Source organism: Lemur catta, chromosome 3, assembly GCF_020740605.2.
Source record: "Lemur catta isolate mLemCat1 chromosome 3, mLemCat1.pri, whole genome shotgun sequence".
Taxonomy (NCBI): domain Eukaryota; kingdom Metazoa; phylum Chordata; class Mammalia; order Primates; family Lemuridae; genus Lemur; species Lemur catta.
Window position 1 is genome coordinate 103,693,819 of NC_059130.1, and position 23,536 is coordinate 103,717,354.

A 23,536-nucleotide genomic window follows, 5' to 3' on the forward strand; every position below is an offset into this window, starting at 1 on the left:
TGGGAGGATGGCTCAAGGTCAGGAGTTCGAGACCAGCCTGAGCAAGAGCGAGACCCTGTCTCTACTAAAAATAGAAACAAATTAGCTGGACAGCTAAAAATATATAGAAAAAATTAGCCGAGCACGGTGGCACATGCCTGTAGTGCCAGCTACTTGGAAGGCTGAAGCAGAAGGATTCCTTAAGCCCAGGAGTTGGAAGTTGCTGTGAACTAGGCTGATGCCACAGCACTCTAGCCCAGGCAACAGAACGAGATTCTGTCTCAAAAAAAAAAAAAAAAAATCTAAGCCAGATCATGTCACAGCTTTGCAGAGATCGCTGCAAAGTCTCCTCAAAATGGCTTCTGCAAAGGCCACAAGGCCCCAGGCCCATAGGGTCTATCCCCTTCTCAGAGTATGCCAGGTAAGTTCCTGCCTCCAGCTATTCCCTCTGGCTGACTGCTCCTCACATATACCAGGTGGCTGTCTCCCTCATTTTCAAATCTTTGCTCAAAAGTCACCTTCTCAATGAGACCTCCCTTAACCACTTCCTGTAAAATTGCAAATCTCCCCCTAAAGATGACATTCCTAATTCCCCCTACCCTGCCTATTTTTCCCTTAGGGCCCATCACCTTGTAGCATACTATTTAATTTACTTCTTTGTGATGTTTATTGTCTGTCTCCCCTTACCAGAATGTAAGCTCCACAAGGTCAGAGATTTGTGTGTGTGTTATCTATTGTATATCCTGTGGGCCTCAAACAGTACCTGGCACAGACAGTAGATGTTCATAAATATTTGTTAAACGAGTGAATTAATTCCTTTTTATGGGGGGGACAAGGTCTCACTCACTCTACCCAGGCTAGAGTACAGTAGCATAATCATAGCTCACTGCCTCCGCCCTCGTAGCTGGGACTACAGGCCACTGTGCCCAGTTAATTTTTTCTAGTTTTTGGTAGAAATGGGGTCTTGCTGGTGCTCAGGATGGTCTGGAACTCCTGGCCTCAAGTAATCCTCCTGCTTGGCCCTCCCAAAGTGTTAGGATTACAGGCAAGAGCCTCCATGCTTGCCTAATTCAATTCTTAAAAACATCCTATGGTGAATCCAAATGTATCTGAGGACAGTTACAGATTTCTTTGTTCCTTCTCCATTCCTACTGCTTCACTTTATTAGCCTTAAAAAACCCAAAAACTGAAGTCACATAAAGCCCTTGAGTCAATAAAAAAAATGCTATTGCCCTTATATAATGGGGAAGAAAGTCCTGTGACACATCCACTTCCTAGGAGATTCCAGGTGGGGAGGCGGGGGTGGCCCTGAATCCTTTGGGGAGGGGGTCTGGAGCACTGTCCCATTTGAAAGGGTTCACAGAGACCATACAGCAGAGTTGTACGGACCTCCTCTTCGCCCCAGTATCACCAGGACTGGAAAAAGTTCAGACATCCACTCATTCCATCTTTTACCCCAACTCAGGGTGACTCTATTTCCATCTTCTGAACCGGTATGGCCCCCAACAAGGGAAAGCAGATGGGAGTGTACAGTAGAGAGATGTATAACCTTCATCAACAGACATTTATTGAGCTCCTGATATGTGCCAGGCACCAAGGAGGAGCACACAAGAGGTATTAGATCGGGTCCCAGCCCTCAAGGAGCTTCTGGATGACCTGAGAAAAGAAAAGGGGGTGGGGCAGAAGCTGGTGTCAATCGCAGGCCTCCCTCCTCTCTCTGTGGTCTCAGGAAATGGGAGGGCCCATAAAGGGACACCTTGGACAGTTTCCAAGACACACATGCACAGGCTACACATGTACAAGATACATGTGCAGAGTCCACACAACTACAGGATGTGTGTAACAAGACACAAGATGCATATGTGTCTCATGTGGGCAGGATTCGTGTGCAGAGTCCATATGTGCTTAGGCCGTGTGGGTGTGGCACAAGAACTCCACCTCCCCAAGCCAGGTTGGCAAGATGGGGGGAAGACCCCGGGCCAGCCAGGCCTCTCAAGGCTGAGGCTGGTACTGGCCCTCTGTGGCGGTGAAGAAGTCCTCTAGCACACTGCGCAGGTAGTCAAAGGTGGGCCGGTCCTCTGGGCGCTCCTTCCAGCACAGCATCATGAGGTGGTACAGTTCCTCTGGGCAGTTGTCAGGTCGCACCATGCGGTAGCCTCGCTCCAGGTTCTGAATCACCTCAGGATTGGTCATCCCTGAAGGTTGATGGGAGAAAGGACATCAACCATCCAGGCATTGGAAGCCCATAGGCAGGGGTGACGTCCAGAATATTTAACTGGCATGGTGTCAGCACCAATCCAAAAGAATCTTGGTCTTTTTTTTTTTTTTTTTCCTGAGACAGAGTCTCACTCTGTTGCCCAGGCTAGAGTGCCATGGCGCCAGCCTAGCTCACAGCAACCTCAAACTCCTAGGCTCGAGCAATCCTCCTCCCTCAGCCTGGGACTACAGGTATGCGCCACCATGCCCAGCTAATTTTTTCTATATATATTTTAATTGTCCATATAATTTCTTTCTATTTTTAATTTTTTCTTTTTAATTTTTATTTTTTTTATTTTTCTACCAACTGATCAGAGAAGCAGAATCTTTCTATTTTTAGTAGAGATGGGGTTCACTCTTGCTCAGGCTGGTCTCGAACTCCTGAGCTCAAACGATCCCCCCCACCTCGGCCTCCCAGAGTGCTAGGATTACAGGCGTGAGCCACCGCACACGGCCCTAAGAATCTTGGTCTTCATCAATGGTGAGGCCACACTCCCAGTACCTGCTGAATGTGAGTGCCCTAGACCCCTCAGAGCACCTGGTATAGACTAACACTCAATAACACACACACGTTAGTCCTGGGACCTTGGGTGAGCCACCTTACCTCTTTGAGCCTCAGTTTCCTCATCTAGAAAATAGAGTAAATAGTTGTTCCTAACTCACACAGTTATGAGGATTGAATGAGATAGTGCATATAAAAGCAGCAAGTGTAGCACCTGGGTAGATCCTTCGCAAAGGGTAGCTGTGATCATTATTATCTGATGGGAATGACAGCACAGTCAGGGCCCAGGACAGGATAGGAGCCCACAGCCAGGATGGTGGTGAGGTTTCTCCAGTTTTGAGACCAGGCATATGAGATGCTTCATTAAGAAGCCAAATGGACCCCGGTCCCCAGCAAAGCAGACTCTGCCTGGGGCTGAGAAGGTTCATGACCCAGATGAAATAGTCGTTGGGCTGGTTCCCTCCCTTTATGCTGGTCCTGGCCTCCCTGGCAGGCTTCTGGCATGTGGACCCCAAGCAGAACTGCCCTGGAGAACTGCATGGTCACAGCAAAGACCTAACTCCCTAGTTCTAAATGGCACACACAGCCTCTAATTCTTCCTTCAGTCTCCTGAGAGAAGATCATGACAAGCAGTCCCCAAAGACTAAACCCTTCTAGGGTCATGGCAAAGTAGAAATTTTGCTCCTGCAAAGCTTGTGTCTGGACTCTGGCCAACAAAGACCCCTCTTCCCCAGGCCTTGCCCCTGGAAGGCCTCTACCTATGGATCCCTCACATTTTATTTTATTTCAGCTTAGTTTTTCATTTCTTTGTAAGCAGAGAATTGAGTTCAAGGATCCCTCATGTTTTAAAATCAGGATTGGAGGACATAGGCCAGGGAACCAAACACCCATGACCAGAGTGAAGGATGCAAACCCATAGTCTAAACCCAGACTAAATATAGGCCACAGACCCACTTTGGTTTGGACCTGCAGTGTTTTTTTGTTTGTTTGTTTGAGACAAGAGTCTCACTCTGTTGCGCAGGCTACAGTGCCGTGGCTTCAGCCTAGCTCACAGCAATCTCAAACTCCTGAGCTAAAGTGATCCTCCTGCCTCAGCCTCCCAAGTAGCTAGGACTACAGTCACATGCCACCACACCACACCCAGCTAATTTTTAATAGAGACGGGGTCTCACTCTTGCTCAGGCTGGTCTCGAACTCCTGAACTCAAGCAATCCTCCCACCTTGGCCTCCCAGAGTGCTAGCATTATAGGCGTGAGCCACCATGCCTGGCCTGGACCTATAGTGTTTTTAAACAATTTGAATCAATCACCAATATTTGAAAATGAGCAAATTTTTCTAAAACTCCGTTTTAGCTTCTCTTAAAAAAATGAAAGATCTGTTTTTTGGACCCCCATGCCTTAATGGCAACCATCAGCTGGAGCAGCAGCAAGTTCACCAAGGTCCCTATGTCTCCTCATTTTTTCCTTGACCCTGATGCCACAGGTCAGTTGCCATTTATCAACATGCTTTCACTGCTTTTTTTCTTCTGGTAGAGACATTCTCTTTGCGTTTACCTTAGTGGGCACAGAGAAGGAGCAGTGAGGACACTTGGCAGGTCAACTGGAATGTGTTTCTAACTCCAGCACTGCCCCTGGACTCTATGATGGGGCAAGCCCAGGGCAAGGTAGTCCTTCAAACTCTCACCTGCCTCCAAGATGTCTTCACCTTCCTAGGAGCAAAGTTCTATTCACATTGCCCTGGGGACGTGGAAATCTGCAAATCCAGCTACTGTGCTCCATGACCTCCCTACTGCTATCTTTGTGTTTCATTTCCTTTCCCCAGAGTTTCTCAGTAAGTTCCTTTTGAAAAATTCCATCCTACCTTGGCTGAATTCAGGAGTAAAGGGCTTTGTCCAGGAGATGGGGTATGTTTACCGAGTACCTACTATGAGTCAGGCTCTTTCAGAAATAGTCCGTCATTTTCATATCAGGAAATTGAGGCTCAGAGAGGTGGAATGACTTATTCAAAGTGATGATTAATAACAGCTTAGGGCTGGTCCGATGGTAATGAATTATCAGAACTTATTAACATTAGTGTCACTAAAGTTGGTATACAACCCGCCACTGGCTAAAAATAAATTAAATAAACATAATAGCTTAGTATAGGCCAGGCACTGTTCCAATCTCAACATTTAACAGATGGGAAAAGAAGCAATGATCTGATCAAAGCCAAATAGAAAGTCAGCATCAGTGGCAAGTCTGGCAATAAAAGTGGATCTCTCCCAGGCCAGATCCACTTCGACCACACCAGGCTGCTTGTGCCAGGACTTGGGATATTGAAGGGAGAGATCCAGAGACAGAGATGGAAGCCAGCCGGGCGTGGTGGCATGTCTCTATAGTCCCAGCTACTTAGGAGGCTGAAGCAGGAGGATCACTTGAGCCAGCCTGGGAAACATAGCAAGACCCCATCTCTTCAATAAATAAATAAAATGTAAAAAACAAAAAAAGGAGATGGAAGCCAGCCCCAGGAGATGTGCCATCTGCTTGGGAATGTTAGAGTCACACCCCTGGGAGGATAGAGAAGATGCAGCTAGAGAGTTGCAGATTCTCAGCCTAGAAAAAAGTGAGCGGGAAGACATGGACTTGGTGCCCTTCCCATCACCCTTTCAGTTCCTGCCCTTGGCCCTGACCTGGGTAAGGGATGCGGCCATGAGTGACAATCTCCGTCAGCAGAATCCCGAAAGACCACACATCCGACTTGATAGTGAATGTCCCGTAGTTAATGGCTTCTGGTGCTGTCCACTTAATGGGAAACTTGGCTCCTGGAGGCAGGCAGAGTGTGGTCACATGGGTCTGCTTGGCCAGGCCCTGCAGGCCTCAGACCTCCCTCATATCCCACACCTACCCTCCCTGGCTGTGTATTCATTATCCTCAATGAGACGTGCTAGGCCAAAGTCTGCAATCTTGCAGCTCAGGGTATCAGACACCAGGATGTTGGCAGCCCGCAGGTCACGGTGGATATAATTCCGCTCTTCAATGAATGCCATGCCCTCTGCGATCTGCAGGCCAGACACAGGTCAGCAGTCCTGAGCCAGACATCCTCAGCCCACTGGCCTATACCCATGACCAGCCCCTCCCCAGTTTCCTTACTTGGGCTGCCATGTCCAGGAGTTTGTTGATGGTCAACTTGATGCCTGGTGGGGTCTTGAGAAAATCCACCAGACTCCCTGTGGGAAGAAACAAAAAGTGCTGACCCAAGTTGCCCCAGGGGGAGGTCCCCAGACCCTTCTCCCCCAAATGGGGTTCTAGAAGCAGGCTCTGACATGTGGAAAGGAAGAGTAACGAGTGAGAATGGAGGACATGTGTTCACGGTGAGGATGCCCAAGATATGTGAGGGTGTTTTCTAGGAGGCTAGGATGGGGCATGGTTGGAGAAGTTTGTAAGTTTTTTGTCACCAATGGGGTAGAGCCCAAACTTCTCAGCTAGGCATCCAAAGCCCTGCATGGTTCATATTTGCACCTTCTTCTCTTTCCCCCACGCTGTCTCTTTCACTTCACACCCCTTAGACAATTTTGATCCTTCACTCAGACCACTAGATTCCCACCTCAAAGCCTCTTTGTTTCATTTCTGCCTGCTAAATATTCTACTTTTCTTTCATGGCCCAGCTAGACTATCCCTCTAGGAAGCCTCTCTAGATCCTACAAGGCATAATACATTGCATCATCATCTACATTCCCATGGCATGCTAGAACTTTCCCATGGCACAAACTAGTTTTTGTGGTGCCCATAACTAAATTCATGTTTCCTTAACAGCAGGAACCTTCTTTCATCCATCCATGTTCCCAAGTGCCCAGCCCAGAGTAAGGAACACCAACAGTGTGCTGAATGTATTGAATGGAAAACAGAAAGAAATGTCCAGGGATCTGGGGGACCACCTCTCTGGTAGTGGAAGACAGCTGGGAGAAGACTATGGATGGAAGTTGCTGGAATGGAGTGAGTGGCCACTGGCCCTTCCCAAGAGATTAAAATCCTATGTGAGCATGACAACAACCTGAGCAGCCCCACTACGAGTGCTGAATTCGTCACCAAAGATAAAGATCTCACCAGCCATAACAAATATGTGGACATAAACTGCCATTCCTCCATTCCGTCCATGGCAGATGTTACTAATCATTCCTAGCACTCATTTCCAATGAACCTCAGAATCCTTCTCAATCCAGCACCTCAAGCAAACACCAGTCAAACTTGATAACACGTGATAAAACCTACTTGCCATTTCCAAAACCCATTAGCCAATTAACCGCTTGTTTCCCTTCCTGAAAGAGAGACAGTTCTTGTACTCCCAAAGAATCTGAGTCAGATAACAACAACAAACTTATTGAGCAGTTACTATACGGCCGGCACTGTTCTAACTGCTCTGTATGCGTGAACTCTTTCAACCTCACAAGACGCTATGAGCAGTTACTACTGCATTATTACCACCAGCATACAGATGAAAAAACCATGGCAGAGTGAAGTGATGTGATTATCCTAAAGCCATACAACTGTGAAGCCACGATTCTGACCCAGGCAGTCAGACTACGAAGCCCTTAATGAATACTTTGTTATTCCTGGGTCGATCCCTTTAGATTTCTGCCGTTGTACTTGGGGAAACTGAACACCAGAGACAGAGCAGGCACTTGGCCTATGGCACACAGCAAATCGGTGTGAGCAAAGCTGAGCCTAGAAACTCGTATCCCTCTTCCTGGGGCTCTCACTCTCTCCTACAGGAGACCGAGAGAGGTGGGGGACTCACTCAGAACCGAAAAAGAGGGCTTTGGGGTAGATCTGCCCTCCCAAGGCTCAGGCGCAGAAGAGAAATAAATGGGGATAGGGACCACTTATTGTCTGAAATCAAGTATCCTCAGATCAAGGTAGGGCATTGAAGAAGGCAAACAGGACTGCAGGTCAGGGAAGACTGGGGTGAATGCTCTTCCAGAGCCTGCCACCTTACCTTCTTTGCACCCCAGGAGGTGAGTCTTTAGGGGCCCAAGAAAGCTCAAGAAACCTTTAATGCTGGGCCAAAGGAAAAGGTGTATTCCCACCCTCCTGCAGGGCCAGAGGGGACAACAACGTCCCCCAGCAGTGGCTCATGGTGGCACCCACCATTTTCCATGTATTCAGTGATGATGTAGATGGGCTCTTGGGTGACCACTGCATACAGCCGGACCAGCCGCTGGTGTTGCAGCTGCTTCATGAGGTTGGCCTCTGCCAGGAAGGCATCAGGGGACATGCTGCCCTGCTTCAGGCTCTTCACTGCCACCTTCGTGTGCCCATTGTAGTACCCTGGGTGTGAGGAAGGAAGGAAGGATTGGGGTAGTCGCTGGAGCCCAGAGCCAGGCAGCTGTCCCAGGACTCTCACCACCTCAGCGGACGCCTCCGCCTCCCCTCTTCCCCTGCAGTCCTGGAGGGCCACACTCACCCATCCACACCTCCCCGAACTGGCCAGCCCCCAGCCGCTCCACCAGCTTCAGCGTCTCCCTAGGAACCTCCCACTCGTCCTCCCACCACGGCTTCTGGGGCTTCTGGGTCTGGCAGGGGCGGCTCAACCGCGTGCACAGCCCGTCTGGAGTATCTGTGAGGACAAGGGAGAGGGGAGAGTCTCAACATGGCAGGCCTTGGGTGCCCCCAACAGCCCCCACCTCTCCAAGTACCCATCTAGGGAAAATGGACCAGCAGGGGAGTGGTGGGACTGCCACCCGACGACGTCTGGGGCTGTAGGGTCGAGCACCACACGTCACCCACCGCGGGGGATGAAGAAGTGCACTGACGGATGGAGGGTACCCAGGGAGGCACTGAGGGGACACAGGCTGACAAGGCACAGGTGAGGGCCCCTGCCCGGCTCACTGGTGTAGTGGCGGACCAGTTCATGCAGGCTGGTAAAGGTGATGCGAGGGGAGATGTAGAAGCCGCCCTTGTCCAGGTTCCGGATCTTGTAATGTTTTACCACCTCTCCCTGGTTCTGGTCGAAGTCCCGGACGGACAGTGAAAACGATCCTGAATGAATGAAGGTCTGAGCGAACGGAAGAACGCACGGGAGGGGGGGAAGGGGCGGCGGCTCGCTGGTCCCGCCGCCGCTCAGCAGCCCGCCCCGCGGCTCCCCCGCGACACCTCCGCCCGCGCGGCCCCGCCCCGGCCCGCCCCGAGGCTCCCCCGCGACACCGCCCGCCGCGCGGCTCACCCGCGGTGCTCTCGCTCTCCCGGATCAGGAAGGAGCCGTGCGTGTTCCCGGGCGCCAGGAGCTGCCGCTCCGCATCCTTGCGGCTCAGGTTCTTGAAGAACCAGCTGCCCAGGCAGAAGCCAAGGCCGTTGGCTGTCGTCCGGTCTTCCTCCGTCACCCTCAAGCATTCACCGCACCCCCAGGCCACTGCCCTGCTCCGTGATCCCTGGATCTGCTCCCGCCCACCCCACAACGGGCCCTCACTCACGGTTCAGGCTCCAGGCTGTTCGCTTTGGCCACAAAGTTGAAGGGGATGAAGCCTTCCTGGCCCGTGGTCAGGGACTGCGCCTTCCACCACTCGCCGCTCCTGCGCCACGGAGGCGGGTCAGCGTGGCCCGCTCAGCCGCGGACTCGGCTGCAAACCCTCCCTCGAAGCCCCCGGTTACGCCAGCCTCCCCGCCACTCCGCCCGGGCACAGCACTCTGGAGCCTCCCATCTTGTCCCGAGGACGCCCACCCTAAGCCAGTCAGTGGCCGCAGGGGAGCTGCGATACGGGGTCCCCTGCGCCCTCCCAGACTCCGCCAGGGCAGGGTCGGGGGTCACTCACTGCTCCAGGATGCGAAGCTGTTCACCCTTCTCGAAGCCCAGGTCTCCATCATGAGAGGGCTCGTAGCTGTGCAGAGCAATAACCAGGTTATCTGTAAAGACAGGGGCGTCAGGGAGAACTGGCCTGGGTTAGGTAGAGGGCATGGAGGTGTGGAGTTTCAGGGAGGGGGACAAGAGTGGGGGCAAGAGGGGCAGGACAGTGTAGAGGGTGGGTGGGGCGGAGGTGGAAGCTGACAGCCAAGGATCCACAGGCCTTATCTTTTAGACCCTGTTGGTGAGGGTCACCTTGCAGTGGGGAGGCTGGTGGGTTGGAGCCCTCGTAGGTGACCAGTGGGTCCCGCACGTCAGAGCCATTTCGCATGGGCAGCTGTGGGGGTCAGAGAACAAAAGATTGGGTCAGGCCCTGGGTCCCCCCACCCCACTTCTCCCTTGCTTTCCCCCTCTCCAGCATGGTTAGGTCTTATCCCTGAATTTACGAACTACTTGCTGTGTGACCTTAGGAGAGTCCCTCCCCCTCTCTGGGCCTCTTTTCCTTTCTTACTCCAGGGGAGAAGGCCACCCTGTTATTTCAAGGGACTGTAGTGGTGGTCCATTTCTTTCTCCTGGGTTGCATACTCCACCCGACTCCCTCACCAAGGCCCCTGTCTCTCCTCTTACCGTGGCCTTGCCATCCAGCGGGACTATGGGATAATGGCAGTTCTCACACACATCGATGTTTTCCATCCAGTCATCTTCAGGGTTTGAGCTGCAGCCACAGCCCATGGTCCCTGAGGGAATGGAGAGGGGGCTGAAGGGGCGCCCCCGAAGATCTGTTCCCCCAACATCAGATATCCTAGGACTTGCCCTGGGAATTTCCAAAAGTACCCGAGACTGTCAGGTCCCAGGCCCCCATTCACCAGCCACAGAAAAGCTGCAGTGGGGACCCTAGCTCCTGACTGGCCTCCCTTTGAGCCCTGAGGCCACAAGTAAGTTCACACAGGGCCGAGGCCCAGGCTGAGCCCTAGGCCCCGCCCTCCCACCTGGGATGGGCAAACCGCCGCAGGCACCTTTGTTGGTGTAGTTACCCACTTCCTGCCTCTCCCCCTCCCTCTCCCTCTGCCCGTCGCACTTGTTGGGGGACTACCTCCTACAGTCACACAAGCTTCCCCAAGCCCTGGAGGAGATCCCTAACTTTTGATCAGGTCCTCCCCTACCAGAGAGGTGTTTATGCACCACCTCCTAACTACAATTCCCTTGTCCTGCCAGGGAAGCTGAGAAAGACATTCCTCCTACCAGCCTTGGGCCTCTGCCCCTCACCCCTCACACCCACACAGTCTCCTTCGCAGGGTTCCTTCAAACAGGTCTTGCTTCTCCCCAGCACGAAATCCTTCTGTGGCCCTGTTGGCCATAACTTTTTTTATTTGTCTGCCTGTTTTAGCAATGGAAATTCTTTGTCAGATGAAATGGAGCAGAACCCCATAGATGAAGCGGGCGGACAGGGAGCTGCTCCGCTGAAGCAGAGTGGGGCCCTCACCCTGAAGCCCTTGGGAGTCCCTGAGGCACCTCCTTTCCTAGGGCTGCTCCTCAGATAAAGCACTGATTCTCAGATAAAGTTTAATTTACCAGGTATTCAAGACCCTTTAATATCAAGATCAAACCCACCTCTTCAGTCTGTTCTTCTAAACACACACACACACACACACACACACACACACACACACAGCCTGTGTTCTGAGCTACTTTGTTTGTTTGTTTGTTTACATTTTGAGACAGAGTCTCCCTATGTTGCCCAGGCTGGTCTCAAACTCCTGTGCTCAAGCAATCCTCCTGCCTCGGCCTCCCAAAATGCCTTCCAAAGTTCGTGGTGTACCACTGTGCAGCCCCTCAGCTATTGTTGCCTTTCCCAAACACATCACACTATTTTCTTATTTCACACCTTTGTACTTGCGGTTCCCCCACCCTTAGAGTGTTCTGCTGCGGAACTCTAACTCAGCCTTCAAGGTTCAGCTCAAATATCACTTACTATATGAAGCCTTCCCGATGCTCTTTGCTTTTCTCTCACCCAGGCTTCTACAACATTCTACTCAGACCACCATCATTAACTTAGGCACTGAGTTCCATGATTACTAATTTATGTGTCAGTCCCACTGCCTCTCCCACCCCTTTGATGAGACTGGGGATTCATCCAGAACAGAAGCTATGCTCTATTTGCCTAAAAGCCCCCAGCACCCAGAACTACTTGTTGTTAATAAATATCAACTGGTATGTGGAGGGCTAATGCACAGATTCTCCCATCTAGAAAGGTGTTAGAAACCATCAGGCCTGGCCTAGCACTCTGGGAGGCCAAGGCAGGAGGATTGCTTGAGCTCAGGAGTTTGAGCAAGAGTGAGTCCCTGTCTCTACTAAAAATAGAAAAAAATTAGCTGGACATGGTGGTGCTTGCCTGTAGTCCCAGCTACTCGGGAGGCTGAGGCAGAAGGATTGCTTGAGCCCAGGAGTTTGAGAGTTTGCTGTGAGCTAGGCTGAAGCCACAGCACAGTAGCCTGAGCAACAGAGCAAGACTCTGTCTCAAAAAAAAAAAAAAAAAGAAAAGAAACCATCAGGCCTGACCTCTGACTTTAGATGTGCAAACTGAAGCCCAGAGAGGCATGCCTAAAGTCACGCAATCTGTTTGGGGCAGAGCAAAGCAAGGATTGCTAATCCATGCTGGGTCTAAATGGAGGTGGGGAGCAGTGGAAGTTTCTGGTCAGCAAAACTCAGAAGACAGGCCCCAGAATCAGAGAGACTTAAGTTCAAATGCCCCCAGTTCTGACGCTTACTATATGACTTTGCTGAAGTCATTCTTCCTAAGCCTCATTTTTCCCCTTCTGTCAAAGGAGGAGCATCATCACTTTTTCATAAACTTACATAAATTTTAGCTTACTTTAGAGCTTGGAAAGACATCCCTCATGCCCATTTTGCCCTACCCACTCCTGCTTTGGAGGGTGGGAAAATGCGACTGGTAAACAGTCCTCTTTGCTTTAGACTCATGTTTCTTAAACTGAGATACTCACAGCCTCCCACGGGTACCGGAAGTCACAGCATGAGCCTTCCCAGAGCATGAATGTTACCTGACCTTATTCATATCAGTTAAACAAACATGGCCCTATTATGGAGGAAATTGCAAAACGTACATGAAATTTTAAGCCAAATCAAGAGAATTTCAAGGAAAAGGGTACACATTCACTCTTCCCCCCTACTCCCAACTGTTAATAGTCCTGGCGGCAGGTAGACATTTGAGAAATCCTGCTAGGCCAGAGTTCACCCATCTGTGGCTGCAAATGACTATTTTGACTTTTTGACTGCTAATTGTATTATGACCTGGACGTGATTAGCAGTAAAAGCCCCCAGAAAAGGATTGATAGCAACCTGGAACCAGCTTAAGATGAGCTGAGCTGTCTAGTAAGGTTGTGAGCATAGAGTTGTTTGTGACATTCAAATGGGCCTTGGAAAACCACAGGTTGGTTATGTAGAGAGATTATCAACATCAGATGGAGTGTGGATTTAAATCAGTAAGGTCTCTTCCAGGCTTGAGGATCTTTGAGGCTTTAGAAAAAGGCGAGAGAAAGATAAGAAAGCTTTGGGGTTAAGAAGAGGGGATGAACAAGGATGCAGCAGTGGGGAGAGGCCAGTGGAAGGAGTAGAAGGAATCTAGGCTGGAGAGCATAGGACTGGAAGCTGGTACCTGGTCCAGGCTGAGATCAGGTGGAGAGGTAAAAGGGGCCACAAGGCCTTGGGCTAGAATCCAAGAGAGCATGGACAGGCAGAACCTATATCCTGGACTGAATCTGGGCCCACCAGAAAGTACCTGACATCCTTTAAGACTGGGGCTAAAAATGAGAAAACGTCAGGGTGTGTTAAATTAAGCCTAGAGGAACTCGGTGACTCTGCTGGGTATCTGGTCCCTACTGTTCCCTCTATGGCCCTCCAGCTGCAGGTAGCAAACCTTGCCCTCCATAAGTGTGTGAGCTTTGGCATGTGGCACTCAGCAATAATCCTAAGATCCCAGGATCTGGCAATGCCAGAGAATATTTTGGTCAGTGGGTCCCAGCCTAGAGCTTACATGACTCAAGAAGGCCCCAGGATAGTGTTAGAGGCCTTCAGGTTATTTTAATATTTCAAAAATCTGAAAGGAAATTGTACCATGATTTATTTCTTTTTTTTTTCTTTCTTTTTTCTTTTTTTGAGACAGAGTCTCACTCTGTTGTCTGGGCTAGAGTGCCGTGGTGTCAGCCTAGCTCACAGAAACCTCAAACTCCTGGGCTCAGGTGATCCTCCTGCCTCAGCCTCCCAAGTAGCTGGGACTACAGGCATGCGCCAGCATGCCTGGCTAATCTTTTCTATATATTTTAAGTTGTCCAGCTAATTTCTTTCTATTTTTTTAGTAGAGACGGGGTCTCGCTCTTGCTCAGGCTGGTCTCGAACTCCTCACCTCAAGTGATCCTCCCGCCTCGGCCTCCCAGAGTGCTAGGATTACAGGCGTGAGACACGGTGCCTGGCCCTGATTTATTTCTTAGTTTGACAAATTGTACTATTGTTTCTTCAATGCATAGCTAGTTAAGTCTGATTAAAATTTGAACTTAAAAGCAAAATTAGCATCTAAATGAAGGAATTTAGTAGATAAAATCTTCAAAAGCATGAGATCCAAGAGGGGAGGAGGGAGTGTAGGACAGGGAATGCCAAAAGAGTCCTTGGGAGGGAAAAGTTTAGGAAGCACTAATGTAATTCACCAGCCTCATTTCATAGATGGAGAAACTGAGGGATCAGAGAGGTTAAGTGATTTTCCCAGGAGCACACTGAGGATTCTTGGCAGAGGCAAAACCCAAATCAGGGCCCTACTTCCTTTATCAAGGTTCTCTCTTCCACTCTTCAATCCCTGGGAAGTCTAAGGTGGGAGGAGGGTGGAGGGGAGGACCCTGAGAGGTCAAGGAGAAAGTGAAACCTGGAGGAAGGTCTGACAGGGTGGGGTCCACTCCCCATCAAAAATGTGATCATTGTGTTGTTAACAAAGGCTTTTCTTTCCAAGACAATTCTCCCTCCACCTGGAATGCATGTTTCTGCACGTATATTTACCTGACTGGTGAATGTAGTACTGTGCATATGGAGGCATATTAGTGAGCATAGTGCTTTTGTGTGCATGTCTGTGGCTTTGCGTGAGTCCGTGTGTGCAGAGGGACGTATAACAGAATTCCGATGTGTATAGCTGTGCCTGTCCCTATGTAATTGTGAGGTCTTAAACGCATACATCTGTTTATATAAAATGTGGGTTCCACGCTTCTGGTCTTAGTTTGACAAAGATTGCTGGGCAGCTGAAATTAATCTAACCAGGTTAATAAATGAGGTCAGTAAAAAGAAAATCAAAATTAAAACTTAATATAAATTTCTCATTGTCTGAAAGAAAGAAGATCCAAGGAATCCCCAGGGCTCCCAGGAGCAGCAATGAGGGCAGATTCTGGGGTGAATGAAGCAGGACATTTTCTTCTCCCAACTCAAGAACTCAAGGTCAATAGTGAGAATTTTGTAGATTTTAGGCCACTTCTGACTAGGGCCTGTGATGCTCTCTGTCAAACTCAAGGTTGCCCATGGTTCACAGGACACTTTGTGCCAGTTATAAAAGGGCCACCCCTCCCTGGAGTTTCAAACCTGGAAAATGGAGTAAGAGCTGGACTTAATCTCCACACCGCCCTGCCCCTCAACACAATGCCCAACCTGCCCAATATACACAGAGCCTCGCTCACGTTATGTATAATTGATACAATCCCGGACTACATGATCTCCTGGACTAGATTTCCTGATCCTATAGTTGTTTATGAATCATACCACATTGAGTTTTGACTCTTGCAGATTCCTTGACTTTTTCTTTCCTTAGAGGCAGGTTTCTCATGACGTTGTCCAGGCTGGAGTGCAGTGGCTATTCACAGGTGCGATCATAGTACACTGCAGCCTTGAACTCCTTTTCTCAAGCCATCCTCTGCCTCAGCCTAGACTCCCTCACTTTTTTTTTTTCCTGAGACAGGGGTCGGGTTGGGGGGTTGGGCTCTTGCTCTGTTGCCCAGGGTGGAGTGCAGTGGTGTGATCATAACTCACTGCAGCCTTGAACTCCTGGGCTCAGGCAATCCTCCTGCCTCAGCCTCCCAAGTAGCCACAAGTAGCTAGGACTACAGGCACGCACCACCACACCCAGCTAAGTTTTTAAAATTTTTTGTGAAGAAGGGGTCTCAGTATGTTGCCCAGGCTTTCTCAAACTCCAGGCCTCAAGTGATCCTCCTACTTTGGCCTCCCAAAGTGCTGGGATCACAGGCATGAGCCACCAGGCCTCAAGGGACTCACTCACTTTTATTAGCTCCACAGATATTATCTCCTCTGGCCAGGCCTAGAATGTTTTGTCTGCTTTAAAAAAAAGTTGTTTTTTCTTTTTGAGACTGGGTTTCCGCCTGTTGCCCTGGCTATAGTACAGTGGCATCATCATAGCTCACAGCTTCCTGTAACCTCAAACTCCTGGGCTCAAGGGATCCTCCTGCCTCAGCCTCCCAAGTAGCTGGGACTACAGGCCCGTGCCACCATGCCTGGTTAAATTTTCTATTTTTTGTAGAGATGGGGTCTTGCTCTTGCTCAGGCTGGTCTCAAACTCCAGAGCTCAAGCGATCCCCCCGCCTCAGCCTCCCAGAGTGCTAGGATTACAGGCGTGAGCCACCAAGCCTAGCCAAAAAAATTTTTTTTATTTTTTATTTATATTTTTTGTTTCCTTCAGTTGGGCATTTAATAGGTCCTCAAAATTTTTTTTTAAAGGCAACACTTTCCCTCCCCCAACTATAGTCCTATGGATTTATTGAGCATTCTGTCTAAAATGTGTACCGACTTCTTGCCTGAGTTTCTTGGGCTGATACTTTCCATCAAGGACAGGTAGGCTATTCTACTGCTGACCACTGTTACATTCTGGGCCACCTTATGGCAAAATCTCTCCAAAATCATTTAAAACACTTCCTTGGCCTTTGCTTCTGGCCAAGATTTGGTTGTTGGCAGAGCTGCTTATGTTCAATGAAGAGCCTTGGCTGTGGATGCCCACACAGAACCCTCATCACAACATCCAAGAATCATGGCAGGGTGCGGTGGCTCAGGCCTATAATCCTAGCACTCCGGGAGGCCTAGGCGGGAGGATAGCTTGGGGTTAGGAGTTCCAGACCAGCCAGAGCAAGAGCGAGAGAGACCCTATCTCTACTAAAAATGGAAAGAAATTAGCTGGACAACTAAAATATATATAAAAAAATTAGCCAGGCATGGTGGCACATGCCTGTAGTCCCAGCTACTCAGGAGGCTGAAGCAGGAGGATCCCTTGAGCCCAGGAGTTTGAGGTTGCAGTGAGCTATCCTGGCACCACTGCACACTAGCTGGTGCAACAGAGCAAGATTCTGTCTCCAAAAAAAAAATAAAATAAAATAGAATCAGACCTGGCAGGCATGCTAAATAATTTCTAGTGAGTACATCAGGGATGTGTCCTGGGTCGACTCTTTTTTCATGTATTCCTTTTTGATATAATACCACTTTTGAATGAACTCTGTCGCCTCTTGCCACAGAGAACAGAATAAAAAGGCTTCTTATTATGCAAACAAGAAGGATTTATTTTCACAAACTAGGAGTGGCTTGAACATAGAACTGATTCTGCTAGCTAATCATTGCCATACTAAGGGCTATGAAGCAATTATTCTAATTGGTATTTTAGTAGAGGTCCCCTATCCAGTAACTTGCATGTGTCTAATAATCCTTTCACTGAGTGCCCTCCCTTGGGTACCTCTGTGTGCATTTTGCATCATGGGAGTTTTGTAAGGATGGAGACCTACAGCTTGGCAATCTGCACTGCTTTATGAATGTTTCTGGAAGTCTGCAGGTTATGGAGGCTCAGCTCACCATGTCCATGTCATAGTGACCCAAGTTCAATCCCAAGGTCTCCCAATCACTCAACTGGCTGAGGGCCTTTTGGGCAGATTACTAAACCTATTTGAGGCTCCCTCACTCAGTTCCTTCATCTACAAAATGAGAATGAAAATAGGATCTGCATCTAGAGCTGTTGTGAGCATTCTATGTGATATGTAAATGATCCCATATAAGAAGATGCTTAACATGGTGCTTCGTACATAGTAAAGACTAAATAAATGAGAATAATTGTTACTTGAGGGTAACATGGGCATTTCATTGCACTTGAACATCTTCCAGACTAAAATAATCTATCATTTTCGTTTTCCTCTGTGATTTTTGGTACTTCTACAGACTACCTTTTCACCTTTGATATATTTATCTAAAATGGAAACTTCACGACGATAAATGGAAAACCAGTATCACCAACCATAACTAGAAGTTACACATTAGTGCACATTAAAATAAACACATTAATTAATATTTGCAAACATTCATTCCTTATCCCCTAAAATCACTCACACACGTCAATGATGTACGGGCCATATTTTGGGGAATGCTGCACTTTAAGAGAAAACTTTGGGCTTAGGCCTCTGTTGGTGAGTTAGGCTATTAACAAAAATTTAATGGATACCTTCTATGTGCCAGGGTCCGACCTAGTGCTAAGGACACAGAGGGGAGCAGACAGAGAGGGTCCCATCCACATGGCCCTGTCCTCTGTGACTGAGGTTTGTGCCCCTCTGGTGGGTCACTTCATTTTCACAGGAGGCTGTAAGGCCTGTTATTAGCTTGCTGATCAGTAATATCTCTGACTGCCAACAATATGGCAACATAAGACAGCAATACTTGCCAGGAGGTAGCATTTCAAAATCACCACCATTATCCATTTACCAAGCTAACATTTAGCTAAAACCATTAAAAGGATGAAGTAGAGCTCCATGTACTGACGTGGAAAGATGTACCAGATACAACATGGCAAGCAAGTTGCAGAACAGAACGTAGCGGTAAGCCTACTTGCATTTAAAGATACATATTTAGGGCCAGGCAACAGTGGCTCAGGCTTGTGATCTTAGCACTCTTGGAGGCCGAGGCGGGAGGATCGCTTGAGCTCAGGAGTTTGAGACCAGCCTGAGCAAGAGCGAGATGAGACTCTGTCTCTACTAAAATAGAAAAACTCGCCAGCTTTACTGGCGCACACCTATAATTCCAGCTACTCGGGAAGCCGAGGCAGGAGGATCTCTTGACCCCAGGAGTTTGAGGTTGCAGTGAGCTACGATGACACCACTATACCCTACCCAGGGCGACAGAGTGAGACTCTGTCTCCAAAACAAACAAACAAACAAACAAAAAATGTGTATATAGGGGATTCTTTTAAGCCAGTTTCCGTGCTACGCCTTTATTCGTGTCATTTCATGGAATTCTCATAATAATCTTATGAAGTAAGTGATGTTATTGTTCCCGTTTTACAGATGCAAAAACTGAGGCCCGAACCGGGTAAAGTGATTTGTCGGAGGCCTCATAATGAACGAGCAGTGGAGTTGCGAGTTGAACCCTGGTCTGCCTGCCTCTAGAGACTAGACTCTTAACCACCATGTTTTCAGCAGTCATGCAGCCATGCGTAGGAAAATCTGGAAGGATGCAAAGCAAATTATTCTCAGCAAGCACATCCCAGAAGTGGGATTATCTGCATTTCTTGCATTTCTCTACCTGTCTCTGTACTGTTTGAATTTTTAAAAACTGCCATGTGCTAATTTTATAATTGGAAAACAAAAACAACAAAACCATTACCAACATAAAAACTCTGCCAACAGACACAATCATTTGGGGAATATCAACTGCACAGCCCACCCAGGCCTTGCTCGCCTTTCCTTGTCTCAAGAGGTGTAGGCATGGAACAGGTGACATGGAAAAAAGGGGTCTGCAACTAAGGAAGCTGGGGAAACACTGGGTTAGACAAAATGAACCAGCCTTTTTCTCCGCAGAGACTTTCTGAGCTTTTAACAAGCTAACGTTGATTATAAAGCTAAGATAGGCCAGAGTTTGTAGCTGAGACTATGATGATTTGGCCCCAGAGCCCTTTTCTTTTCAGGTGGCTCGTGGAACTAGTGTTCTTTATTTAGCACAAACGTTGGAAATACAATTCCAGATACTTTAAAATCAACCCTGAGGTTGGTTGTTAGAGGCCACATTCCTGAATGGAATCTTGGTCCTGCCTTCCCCCATCTCATCCAACCCCCTTCAGAATTGCTTTCCCTGAGCTGAACTTGGCCTTGAAGCCATCAGCTTGTGGGTGTGTATATGGAATTGTAAGATCCAGTCTGTGTTGTACATGGAGTCCCTGCCCCTGCCTCTGAACTCTGAATGTATCTGCACATGTGCATTTTCCTATGATGATATGTATGGCGTTTGGGATGTGGTGTGTGTGTTTGTCGGGGGAGCGGGTGAGGGAGCCTCTTCTAAAGTAGACCCCATGGCTGAGCTCAGAATCCATCCTGCCTGAGTTCTCACACCCACTATACACAGGAAGCAAAGTCATTTGCAAAGCCACACCACAAGTGTGAGGGAATGGGTGGTTTGCTGGCCTGCCAAAACGCTGAGTGGGTGTAATTCTGGGTGTGGACAGACCTCCCTTTGGTACATCATTTGCAGGAGGAGGGAGTGCCTAACCTCCCTTAAGCACCTACTATGTGTCAGGTACTATCCAGGGCAGGTAATAGTCATTATTTCCTTGATTGCCCACAAGCACTCTGTAAAGGAGGGATTTGTTATTGCCTCTTTACAGATAAGTAAACTGAAGTTGGGAGAGTTGAAGCCACCTGCTCAAGGAAATGGCAGAACCGGAATTGCACCTGGGTCTGCCTGACCCTGAAATGTACGTTCTTCGCACTACACCAAACCCATGGGCTCTCTTGCCTTGGGCCTTGCTTTGACGTCTCTGCCCTCATGGTACCCAAGGACAGAATCCAGGGATAATGAACTCGGCTTCCTGTCCTAGGAGTCATCCCAAATGGGCCTTTGTCCTTCTCAGAACTGCCTTGACTCTTCCAGGAAGCTTTCCAGACCGCCCCCGGGAGGAGCCTTCTCCTCTCCTCTGAACTCGACCTGTTTTCCGCCCTTTCTCCCTTCGAGAAGAGCCTCTGCTCCTGGGTGCCAGGGGCGCGGGACCCTGTCTGATTGCTCTGTCAGTACAGGGCTGGGTGGAGGGAACTGCTCCACCTGTTCGGGGTGGAGGAGCTGCCCTTGGAGCACGAGGACAGCCAGGTGGTCCCCAGCCCCCACAGAGGCCACAGGCCTTGGAGCTGGAGACAAGAGCAAGGCTGGGATATGCTGACTAGGCAGAAAGTGTGTGTCATGAAAAACTCCAATGAAGCAGAGGGAACCTGGAAAGTCTGGCTGGGGTGGGGACTCCCCCCAAAAACTGAAGGCTCGGAGGTAAAGAGTGAGGGGGTGAGCAGATAGCTGACTGTGCCTTCCTGGGCCTCCTCCCTGGGGTTTGAAGTGGCAGAGCTGAAGCAGGAGGCAGCAAGGCCAGAGGGGAGGACATCCTGCTGTGACACTTGGCAGGGGCAGGAATGGCAACTTTCCAGGTGGAAGTTCAGCAGTTCCTTGTCCAGGGACAACTGCACCCCTGTCCGGGATAAAAATAGCCCTTCCTCTTCCCTTCCCTCCTCACTGTCTTTCACCTCCGACTTCCCAGAGTCAGATCAGATATGTCCGTCCACCCTGGAGACTCCCTCCCAGATGATAAACACCCCTCACACGTCCACGCACTGCCATCTGCCATCGGGGGACTCCTCCCTCTCTCAGGCATTGCTGGTCACCAAGGCTAAAATGACTTCTCATGTATCCATCTGGATGCTCTGGGTGACTCCTCTCTTTCTCTCTCAGGAAATTCTTGTCACTGGGGTCTGCCCTGGGAACCAGAAGATTCCTGGGTCCCCTGACTCAAGCCTGTCCCTCACCCTTCTCCATGGGGGCCAGGGGGATCACAGCTTCGGCCGTCACTCTCTCCCAGGGCCGGGCTCTGTCATTGCCTGGCTGAGAGGCTGGGCAGTGAGTCTGGGCCCCCTCTGGGCCTCAGGAGCCTCGTCCTCATGGGACAGGGGACTGGCCTTGGTGATTTCTGAAGGCCTTTTTAACACCTTACAACCCATGTGCCAGATCGCCAAGAAGCATGCTCCCAGTGAGGTGGGGGCTGTTGGCAGACAGTGTGGCAGAGACAAGAGCCACCACTTTGCAGGAAAGAGGTGACCCAGCTGCACTGCGTGCCTCCCACCTGACCTCCAGCGAAGATTTTCTGTCTCTCAGCCTGAAGGGCTGCTGCGTCCCCAGGGAGCCTGGCCCCATTCACAGCCACGGCCTCAGCTGTCAGGCTCCCCACCACGGCCCCTGGCCCCCTGCACCCAGCACTCCTTACCTGCCCAGCCCGGGAGCCTCCAGCCCCATTCACATGGTCCTCCTGGCCTAACCCGGCCACCCAGACACCTTCAGCTCCCCTCGCTGTCTTAGCCACCGCCTGTCTCCCCGCGCCCACGTCCCACCCTGACTTCCTGCCTCCTCCCGAGGGCTCCGCAGCCAACCGGGCCCCAGCAGCCCAACCACAAGCCTCCAGCACCCCAAGCTTCCTGCCACTATAGCCCCCCGCTCCTCAGCCCCTGAGGGTCCCCTACATCTCCAGACCAGGCCCTACTCACCCCAAAGGTGGCACTTGGAGGCTTAAAATTGAGGGAGGATGTTTGATGGACCCTCCCTTCTGCCCTCCAGGGTGCACCTGGGCTAGAGATTCAAGGGCAGCCTTCTGCCCCAGCGAGCAGGGGCAAGCAGAGACACACTCCGCTCACAGCGAAAGGCAAGTGACACCGCTGTTACAGCCTGAGAGCTGAGTGCCCCTTTTGTTTCAGTCTGACAGCAAAGGTAGCATCGCTCAGAGTCAGAGAACAGGACAATATCCGTGTTAAAATGTTGGAGAGCAGACCTCACGTTCCAGCCAGATGTCAGGCTAAAACAGCTGCTTCAGTCGGCCAACAGAACAATACCCATGTCATCTCAGGGCACAGGACAATAGCTTTATTATAGTCAAGGGTAGGCTGGGGGTAGGCTGACAGCCCCCTTACAGACAGAATGCTGGACAGCAGCCTGTGTCAGGAGGCGGGCAGCCCCCTGTCTTCAAGAGGGCATAGTAACAGCTCCTGCTATCCACAGAGAACAGGACAATACCCACTGACCATGGTTGGAGAGTATGACAAATTAGGGCGACACTTCTAATTTAGGTAGAAGCAAGGCCACAGCCCCTGGTGGAGGTGCAGGGCTCGGTGCCATCTTCAGGTGCAGCCAGCAGACCGACAGGACTTTCTGTTATTGGCAGGAGGTAAGAACCTTGTCACAAGTAGCAGGCTAGCCAAGAATTTCCATTTCACCTGGGGCCAGGCTGAGGGTGGCACCCATCATAGGCTAAGGGCCAGGTCACCAGTGATACGAAGAACTCCAGGTGGCCTATATTAGGCCCAAGAACTGGGCCTTGACCCCGCTGGGAGGAAAGTGTAACTGCGTCACTGCCTGAGCCAGCCGGTGGGGGGAGGGGGCCCACAGAGCATTGTTGGGGTTTGTGAGGTGGAAGCCGGCCTGTGTGCACCTCAGCTGCGGAGGAAGGCGGGGCAGGAAATGGGTGGGGGGAGAGGAAGCCCGAGTTGGAAAGTCAGACAAAGAGGGTAACACAGAAACAAAGGCTGAGAGAAACAAACTAAAAAACCTACAGAGTGACACAGAGCCCAGGGTTGGGGCTGCAGGCCTGGTGCAGGGCCCAGCTGTCCTTGCACTGTAAACCTCAACACCTCGCGGTCCGTTTCCGGGCTTCGCACAAGGGTAATAAGATGACTGGTGACAGCAGTAAGTGCTTACTGTACACTATCTCACTGAAGGCACGTCCAGCTTGTGGATTGAGAATTAGCATCTCCACTGTAGACGTGAGCAAACAGATTCAGGGGCTCGGGGACCTCCTCACGTTCTAATAGAAATAAATGGGAGCACTGGCTTTGAAGTTAGGTCTGTCAGATTCTCCATTCTATAGCACCCCAATTTACTGGGGAT

At 50.0% G+C, this 23,536-nt stretch overlaps 1 protein-coding gene across 2 annotated transcripts; it reads right to left on the minus strand.

The window, feature by feature from the left end:
• Positions 1-1,524: 1,524 nt before the first annotated feature.
• On the minus strand, positions 1,525-21,936 carry LCK (LCK proto-oncogene, Src family tyrosine kinase). 2 transcript variants are annotated; one of them, XM_045548394.1, is made up of 13 exons: positions 21,867-21,936; positions 10,178-10,287; positions 9,806-9,887; positions 9,522-9,612; positions 9,183-9,281; positions 8,936-9,039; positions 8,602-8,751; positions 8,177-8,329; positions 7,861-8,040; positions 5,866-5,942; positions 5,621-5,774; positions 5,406-5,537; positions 1,525-2,174 (listed from the first exon to the last, which is right to left on the minus strand). In XM_045548394.1, exons 2-13 carry the CDS (start codon positions 10,280-10,282, stop codon positions 1,972-1,974), a joined length of 1,530 nt encoding a protein of 509 aa, XP_045404350.1. In that variant the 5' UTR covers positions 10,283-10,287; positions 21,867-21,936; the 3' UTR covers positions 1,525-1,971. The 2 variants fall into 2 exon arrangements, with proteins under 2 accessions (XP_045404350.1, XP_045404349.1); XM_045548393.1 differs by lacking the exon at positions 21,867-21,936 and adding an exon at positions 10,385-10,501.
• Positions 21,937-23,536: the final 1,600 nt, after the last annotated feature.

Excerpts from the sequence above, each read along its gene's own strand:
- LCK (XM_045548393.1), bottom strand. The coding sequence starts at position 10,412 with ATGGGGGCCTGGGACCTGACAGTCTCGG. Across the intron at positions 10,288-10,384 it reads CTGGGACCTGACAGTCTCGG|GGACCATGGGCTGTGGCTGC; the intron begins GTACTTTTGGAA and ends CCATTCCCTCAG. Across the intron at positions 9,888-10,177 it reads CGCTGGATGGCAAGGCCACG|CTGCCCATGCGAAATGGCTC; the intron begins GTAAGAGGAGAG and ends TGACCCCCACAG.